The sequence below is a fragment of the Acanthisitta chloris genome, unplaced genomic scaffold, assembly GCF_000695815.1.
Source record: "Acanthisitta chloris isolate BGI_N310 unplaced genomic scaffold, ASM69581v1 scaffold15358, whole genome shotgun sequence".
Taxonomy (NCBI): domain Eukaryota; kingdom Metazoa; phylum Chordata; class Aves; order Passeriformes; family Acanthisittidae; genus Acanthisitta; species Acanthisitta chloris.
Window position 1 is genome coordinate 531 of NW_008686576.1, and position 8964 is coordinate 9494.

The 8964-nt window shown below is 47.1% G+C and overlaps 2 protein-coding genes across 2 annotated transcripts; one reads left to right on the forward strand and one right to left on the reverse strand.

Moving 5' to 3' along the window:
* Positions 1-50: 50 nt before the first annotated feature.
* RPL7A (ribosomal protein L7a) lies at positions 51-3586 on the forward strand (the record flags this gene model as incomplete). The annotated part of the gene is made up of 7 exons (XM_009080219.1): positions 51-242; positions 603-752; positions 1534-1674; positions 1997-2076; positions 2401-2531; positions 2902-2971; positions 3419-3586. Coding segments are annotated over 7 exons (869 nt in total), but the record flags the coding sequence as incomplete, so codon positions are not given.
* A 960-nt stretch (positions 3587-4546) lies between these two features.
* SURF1 (surfeit 1) lies at positions 4547-8262 on the reverse strand (the record flags this gene model as incomplete). Its single annotated transcript, XM_009080220.1, has 8 exons — positions 4547-4613; positions 4821-4902; positions 5735-5897; positions 6212-6284; positions 6561-6752; positions 7508-7590; positions 7932-8059; positions 8181-8262. Coding segments are annotated over 8 exons (870 nt in total), but the record flags the coding sequence as incomplete, so codon positions are not given.
* Between the last annotated feature and the right edge of the window lie 702 nt (positions 8263-8964).

An 8964-nucleotide genomic window follows, 5' to 3' on the forward strand; every position in this document is an offset into this window, starting at 1 on the left:
GGCTGGGAGGGTGCCAGGCTGAAATGCCTGGAAAATAAATGCATTTCCAGGGTGGGCTGATGACTTCCCAGCACACGAGTACTGGAGGTGGAAGAAGGCAGAGTGTGTTTCTTGCTTGCAGCCGAAAGGAAAGAAGGCCAAAGGCAAGAAGGTGGCACCAGCCCCTGCTGTAGTCAAGAAGCAGGAGGCCAAGAAGGTGGTCAATCCCCTCTTTGAGAAGAGGCCCAAGAACTTTGGCATTGGTGAGTGGATATTTGGGATGTTTGCTCCATGTTTTTTATGGAAACAGGAATGTTGAAGAGTGGAGGGGGTGGTGGATGCAGTTGCTCTGCTGTCCTCCTTGTGCAGGTGGTGTGGGACAATTTGCCCAATTTACACAGATCCATTACCAGCTCCTATTGGGATGAACCTTACCCTTTCACACATGGAAACAATCCACACTTGTGCCATTTTTTTCACGGGATGCAGATGATGTGAAAGAATATTTGCTATCTGAGTGGTCGTGCTGACACATCACCACCAAGATCACTGATGCACTCGTGCTGCCCTGTGCTGCTGCTGTGGGTTTGGGGCAGTTTTGAGCTCAAAGCTGTGTTTTTTAGGACAGGATATCCAGCCCAAGCGTGACCTCACACGGTTTGTGAAATGGCCACGGTACATCAGGCTGCAGAGGCAGAGGTCCATCCTCTACAAACGCCTCAAGGTGCCTCCTGCCATCAACCAGTTCACTCAGGCTCTGGACCGCCAGACAGGTAAGGATGTGCCCCACAGAGCCCTCTGGGCTTGGGTTGTAAATGGGAAATGCCTCAGGGAAGGGGAAAGAAAGCAAAATAAGCCTTGACTAAGGTAAGCTGGGGAGTATCTGTGGGGGGAGGCTTTAATAGTGATGTCAACAGCAAGTTGTTGTGTGAATTTGCTGTCTTAAGTCTTGATTGCTGCTGTATGCTCTGAAAAGAGGTTTAGAAGATACCAAAGCTCCTTACTTATCTAACTCAGTGTTACATGAACAGTGTTTTCATCAGAGCCCATTCTTCCAGCTTGATGTAAAATCACTCAGGGTTCTTCGGTGAATCTGTAGGAGTGCAGGTTTTGCGGGAAAACCAACATCCTGGTGTTGGAACAGCAGAAGGAGGGACTTCAGGGTCTTCTATGAACAAGTTAAAGTCTTTGCCAGGTGACAGTGTCTGTGCAAGAAACTTTGGACCTATATAGAGTAACTCCGTCATCGTAGGTGTTGCCAAACATGTTCCTTGCTTGAAAGGAGACACAGCACCACCTTTAACCATAATTGCTGTGGAGGTCCACAGGCATTTCCTCATGCAGGCAGTGAAGTCTCAGTGCCATCAGAGGTGCACGTGGAGGTAGATAGTGGCTCTGGAGATGCTCTGCCCTCACACTGTGCAAATGATGATCACTTTTTGCTGCCCAAGCACATGTGATGACACCCACCAAGATCGCTGATGCACTGCAGTGTGTTAAAAAGTAATGGTGAGATTTTTCAGGTTGTGCAGCTAACTAGTTGTTCTCTTACAGCTACACAGCTTCTGAAGCTGGCACACAAATACAGGCCAGAGAATAAGCAAGAGAAGAAGCAGAGGCTGTTGGCTCGTGCAGAGCAGAAGGCTGCAGGGAAGGGAGATGCTCCAACTAAGCGGCCACCAGTCCTCCGAGCAGGTAACTGGGCTGGGCTGGTGCTTGGGTACAGACAAGACTGATGGAAGAGTTGGTGCTCACCCAACCAGCCTTGGACAAGCTATTGCAATGATGTATGAATTTCTTCACCTGAGCTCAAAGTGAAGAGCAAAACAGACGAGCTTTTTAACCCTGAGCTTTAGCAAACTGTCCATGGAACGTCTTCTCTGTGCTACTGATGGGAAAAGTGTTCATAGCTTCCATAGTGAAGCTTTGCTGTGGAGTCTGAGCTTCTATGAGGCTTCTGTGAATCTCTGAATGTAGACTGAGTGGAATCAAAGCTTACCTGCAACTTGTTTTTCAGGTATTAATACTGTCACAACTCTGGTGGAAAACAAGAAAGCTCAGCTTGTGGTTATTGCCCATGATGTAGACCCCATCGAGGTGAGCATGTTACAGGCTACCTGTGCAACTCAGGCCAAGGCCAGAAGTGGTCTTGGTGTGAAAATGCATTTTAGGACAAATTTATTGTATGAAAGAGAAGCACAGAAAGACACATTCACCAGAACAGAAATGCTTATGCATGTTCGTAGTTCTGATATGACAGTGAGGCTTGGCTCTTGCAATGATGTTTTGAATTTCTTCACCTGAATCAGCAGTGAAGAGCAAAACGAGCTTTTTAACACTGAGCACTTGCCACAGCCCAGGCTGACACACAGAAGGAAAGGCTGTTGTCCCTCAGTCCCACAGCATTCCCTTTCCTTGCAGCTGGTGGTGTTCCTGCCTGCCCTGTGCCGCAAGATGGGAGTGCCCTACTGCATCATCAAGGGCAAAGCCAGGCTGGGGAGACTCGTCCACAGGAAGACTTGTACCTCCGTGGCCTTCACCCAGGTTAACCCGTAAGTGTGCTGGGAGCTCCATTTCTCTACTGGACAAAGCAAACTGCCCTAAGCACAGGCTGTAGGGCAGGTGGGTAGCAAATTTGGGTCTCTCTGAAGTAGTAAAATACCACTATGTAATGACTAATAAGTGTCATTCATCTGATCCTGAAGATACAAGTTAATTTGGGTTGCCAAAGTGTGTGGAACCATTAGCCTTAATCTGAGCAGTGCAAGTGTTAAAGTATTGGTGGTTGGAGTTTAACCCTTTGCAAGTGATGCTTATGCTTAACCTGAGCAATTGGGTTGTCACTAGGAGCTCTCAAATCCTGTGACAGAATCCTTATGGAAAATGTTAAGGCTCTAAAGGAATCCAAACTCTCACCAACAGGGAGGATAAGGGAGCCCTTGCCAAGCTGGTGGAGGCTGTCAAGACCAACTACAATGACAGATATGATGAGGTAAGATTCTCTCTGCTCCTGGCTTTGTCTTTCAGTTCATACTGTTAACATCCATCCCCAAAAGCTTCCTAGAGAAAGGCAGATTATTTCAGACATGGTACCTGTTGGGTGTGTTGTACCTAGATCTGCTTGTACCCAGAATCTTTACCTGATGGTGGGGTAAAAAGTGAATTCTGTCACCAAGTTAGGAGTAACACGGACATCCCAGGACAGGGATTGTAGGGAAGTCAACAGGTTCAACTCCATCCCCCAAGCCCAGGAGTTATGTGATGGCTGAATCCAACACCACTCGTGGGGAAAGTTCTTTCATCTCTGTGCTGCCCCAAAATGTAGTTCAGTGCCTGAAATGTGTAGCAGTTCCTAGTTGAGAGCTCTTCCACTTGTGCAGAAAGGAGTAGAATGGAGTTGATGGAATGAGGCCTCTAACCTCTTGTCCCTTCTTTGCAGATCCGTCGTCACTGGGGCGGGAATGTCCTGGGTCCCAAGTCGGTGGCTCGCATTGCTAAGCTGGAAAAGGCAAAGGCTAAGGAACTGGCCACTAAGCTGGGCTGAAGATGTACTAGATTGCACCATGGTTCGTGTACATAAAAAGAATAAACCCCAGATGAAGTTTCAGTGCTCTTTGTTCATGGGAGTGTTCCAGGCAGGGAGTAGCACAGTGGCATTGCCTTACTTTTGTTTGCCTTCTATCCTTAATTACTAGTGCTGGGTAATAATTCCTCTCCCTTAAACACAGCCCAGCAGCTCAGTGTGATTTTGAGGCTGACTGGGCTAGTTCTGAGTTTGCAAATCTCTCTCAGTTGGAAATGGCTCTCCATTAGTACTTAAAACTGGGTTATAGTATGGGTTGCACATGGTGTTAACCATCTTCCACCAGATTATCCAGCCAGGGACCTCCAGTGAGGAGGGCTGTGGTGCCTCTTCCATGGAAGGCAGACTGAAGGGGGAACAAATGAGATCTTGTGCTTCTGTTCTTTCCTGACTTGCTCTGCTGGCAGTGTGGAGGTTACCAAGGCTCCTGCTGTGGTAGCTGCTGCTTGTTTTTTGCCTCATCATGCTCTTGCAAAGCCACAAACTGCCTTTCCCAACTAGACCTGAGTATCCACAGTAACCCATAACTCAGGTCTGTCACTGTAAGGTGTAATATGCACAACACAAACATAAGGCAAAGACCTGTAGGCCTTCATTTATTCTGCTGCAACTGCTGTGAGCCACTCCTGACTTCAGGAATGGCTACTCAGTTCAAAGAAACTTTGATTCACAAAAGCCTTTGTATTTCTCTTTTGGAGAATATAACGGTGAAGATGTTAAAATGTAGCTTAGAACCAACCAAAACAACAACAAACAAGTATATTTGAGATTATTGTTGGAAGTTAGTTGCTTCCAAGCTGCAGCCAAATCTTGCTGGTGGGAGCTCAGAATCTGCAGGGGTTGTTTGAAGTTGTTTGAAGCTTGATAGAGGCACACTGCTGAACACTGCCCTGAAACTCCATGTGCTTCAGTGAGCCAGGACTGATCACTCCTGTCTTCTCTAAAAGTCTGCTCTTGACCAGGACAAACTGGTTACACCTTCCCTCACCGAGGTATCCTTTGTATAAATTTCCTGTACCACATGAAGGAGGTTGCAGCACACAAACCATACCTAGGAGAGGAAAAAAACCACATTTGCACCTTCCCAAGGTACACTGAGCCTCTCTAGGACAGCTGGAATAAGCAATTATTTCATATCACCTTGCAAATGTTACTTAGGTTAAAACTTTAGGCTTTCGTAGCTTAAGAGCTCATCCAGGTAAGGTTTTACATTCCAAAGCAACCCAGGGCAGGTCAGCCAGGCTGGCTGGAGCCTTACCAGGTGATTATGTACTGCATGTGCTCGTTTCTCAGGCTCACTCTGGTCTGGCCACCAATGGGTCCCCCTGGAACTGTGCTTCCTGCAGGGACAACACAGCCAGGTTAAATCTTGGGTCTGCACAGTGTAGAGCTGCCATGGGACAGAGGGGATGAAGGTTTGGTGGATACTCTGCTCCTCTTCAGGCAATGATGTTCCAAGTCCACAGGATTACACAATGGTTTGGGCTGGAATGGACCTTAAAGCTCATCCAGTTCCAACTCCCTGTCATGGGCAGGGACAGCTTCCCCTAGCCCAGGTTGCTCCAAGCCCCATCCAAACTGGCCTGGAACACTCCTAGGGATGGATCAGCCACAGCTGCTCTGGGCAACCTGTGCCAGTGCCTCAGCACCCTCACAGGGAAGAATTCTTTCCTAATCTAATACCCAACTCTCTTAAGTCCAAAGCTGTTCCCCCTTGTCCTATCACCCCCTGTCCTTGACAAAAGTCCCTTTCCAGCTCTCTTGTAGATCCCCATCACCTTCAAAACAGTGGGCTAGCAAAGTACATGAAGAGAAAGATGCAATTCCTTGTTGGACTTGATATTTTAAGTCTTTACAAAGTCTTTACCAACCAATTCTATGGTTCTACTCTCTTAAGTCCAAAGCTGTTCCCCCTTGTCCTATCACCCCCTGTCCTTGACAAAAGTCCCTTTCCAGCTCTCTTGTAGATCCCCATCACCTTCAAAACAGTGGGCTAGCAAAGTACATGAAGAGAAAGATGCAATTCCTTGTTGGACTTGATATTTTAAGTCTTTACAAAGTCTTTACCAACCAATTCTATGGTTCTACCTTTCCAGGTACCAGGGAAAATGACTTAACAGAAAGGGAGGGAGACTGGAACTGGAGATGGGGTTGGGTTCCTGTGTGACTTACTGAAGTCTGCATCGATGAAGATGGGCTCAGCCCCTGTCACTTTGGCCATAGCCTGCAGGTCACGGTAGTGCCAGCGGTTTTGTTCAATGTTATTTTCAGGCACAAAGGGTTTCCTGGTTTCTGTTAACCTCACCACCCCAGTGAGGTCAATTTCACCTTCAATCTGAGGGGAAATGCAGAGAGGAAAAACCAAATAATTTCATATTCCAGCACACCAAGTCCTGCCAGGAAAACACGGCACTTGCAGGGTCAGAGCACACATGGAGCTGTCGTGCTCTGCATGTGCTGTAACACAGCAGGGAAAAAAGCAGAAGAAGAACAGCTCCTTGTTTGTACATAAAAAGGTGGGAAACAAAGGTTTGCTGCCTTTAAAAAGCACAGTCACCTCCCATGATGCTGAACATAGCTCCTGTCAGCTGGGTGACCAAAGGGCACAGACTAACAACACCAAATTCCCTGGATCCCCCTTCCCCTTACCTGTCCCTTCAGCCTGGTCTCTGGTTTCAGTTTCTTCCTGGGCACAAATCCTCGGTTGACTAAAATCGTGACCCTAGAGAGTTACATAAAGAAGTCTGGCTCAGGAGGGAAAGGAAATTCATCCTGCTGCTGCCTAGAACTAAAGAGAGAAGCAACCCACAATTGCTGCCACTTACTATGCCATCTGAGAGCACGGTGTAAGGGAATTTAAACACAATTTCCAGTGAAGACTCAGTGACCTCACGGAGTGCGAGAGAAACCTTTAAGGCACAGGGACTGATACAAACCCAACCACCATGATTGTGCTGTTCCAAACAGAAGTGAGGTGCTCCCATGGACCTAGACTCACCCCAGCTCTGTGCAGTAGAAGGGAGTGATGACGTTGGCTCCGTTCTCGGGGTGGGATGTGAGTCTCCCAGCTTCCCGCGCTTCCCGCTCGGGATCCACCAGCGACCGTGGCAGAACATAGAGCTCCTTGGAGTGGTCAAAGTGCCCTCGGACCTTCACAGGTCTGTACTCCAGCTCCTTCAATTCCATGGGGCTGCATGGAATCAGATGAAAACAAAATCATGGCTGTGCTAGGCAAATTAGGGGATTTTTATCATGGGATTCTCCTTTTCCCTGATGATTCACTCTAGAGCCACTTGGCAAACAGATGCAGAAGACAAACACCTCATGGAATATGCAGCTGGCTTAATGTTTTGTTGCTTTCCAAGTGAATCAAATAGAGATGATCAGGAAGCTATTTTCCATGGTAACCCAGTGGCACACACAGCTGATGGGCAGGTGGATTCCCTGCCTGTGTATCCAGCCAACAAGAAGCTTTTCTTTCCCATCCCAGACCATGAAATCCAACCACTGTGCCATTTTGACAGTTGTGCCAAGTGACCTAAAAACCCTCTCACATCTGTCACAACTGCTCCACACATGGGACAGGGCCTGCTGTTGATCCAGGACTCCCTGCTGCAGTAATAATTCCTTTGGGACATCACAGATACTCTCCTTTCCCAGGGGGATTATATATGGCATGAACTACATCCCACATTCTCCTGAACAGAGCTTCATCCTTTTCCCATGCATTTAGAGTATCCCATAGGAAAACATTCACTTATCCTTCTACCAAACAGGAAAATTAACAGGATCTCTTTCAATTTTCTGGCACATCCTGATTCCCATTCATTCCCTTGTTTTCATGTGGTTTAGTTCAGCACAAGTTCGTTAGTGCAGGGTCCATATATAACATCACCAGCACACTGTCAGTGCCCAGCAGACCATAAACCATTCCAGTTTCCATACTCTAATGTCAGAGGGATGGGATCTGAAGTGATTCTTGATGCCAGCTGTGCAATCAAATCTAATTTCCACTTCCGTCGCTGAACCTGAGAGAACACAAACACAAAAGTAATTCCTTGGGGTAGAGCAGAGCAATAACCCCAGAAAGCCTCAAAATCTTGGTCATAATCTCATCAGACCTGGCCTAAAACAGGGCAAGTGGAGATATGAAAATAGAGGCTACTGATTTTAACTTGAGGAAATGTTTATACCGAAATAAAAATGCAAAAAACAAGAATCTCTCCTTTAAAGACTTACAAATGAACACTTGGAAAAGAGAAATGTAAAATAACAGCTAATGTTTACCCTGTCTGTGATTTGAACTAGATCAAACAGATGGAAAAGTCTGACAGCTTCGTCCTGGAAAGAATGAAATATTTATTTGTACCTGCCACGTGCCAAGGCCAAATGCGGTCAGAGGGACCAGGAAAAGGCCCCATTTCAGTAAGGTGTCCTCTCCAGATGTCTCAGCAGCTGTTGTAGAACTTTGTGGTCTGCAGAACCTCAAACAAACACCTGGAGAAAAACAGAATGAGGAACAGGGTTTGCACAGAAGAGATGCCAAACTCCTACAGGAATTGTCACCTCTTGGTATTAGGCTGAAGCAGAGCAGAAGCTCAAACAAGTCTTCTCTTACCTTTAGTTTGCTGAACCAGACCAGAACCTGCTTTAGTGAGGGGATATCCAAAAAATGTTCTTCTGAACAAGCAATGTGATACCTACAGGAAATAAGAAAGATTCTTTGTAGTGTTTCTGCTTTGTAAAATTTGTATCTAGATGACAACAGTTGCCTTGATGATTGCATGTCTACCCATTGAGTTGAGTCTCAGCTGAGCAACTGCCTGTGAAACACTATGGGTTAGGTCAAAAAAAGTCAAATTCTGGTTACAGAGCTGACTGTAGCACAGCAAATGAACTTCCATCCATGCTATCAGCAAACCTACACCAGCTTAATGTATTCTTGGGATAAATGGGGGCCTACAAGAGAGCTGGAGAGGAACTTTTTACAAGGGCAGGGAGTGATAGGGCAAATGGCATCAGGCTGACAGAGTTAGATGGAATATTGGGAAAGAATCTTCCCTGTGAGGTGCTGAGGCACTGGCACAGGTTGCCGAGAGAAGCTATAGGTGCTCCATCCCTGGGAGTGTTCCAGGCCAGGCTGGATGGGACTTGGAGCAACCTGGGCTAGTGGAAGGTGTCCCTGCCCATGGCAGGGATGGGATGATCTTTAAGGTCACTTCCAACCCAAACCATTCTGCGATTCAACGATAAATCCCAGGTGAGCACCTGCCCTTTCCTTCCCACCACACAGGAGTGGCACAACGGCTGACTTACACTCCTTTTGCCACCAACTCTGCTCACTTTCAGCACTGCTTGGCCCCGCGCGGTGTCACCGCTCCCCGCACCGCCCAGCGCGGCCG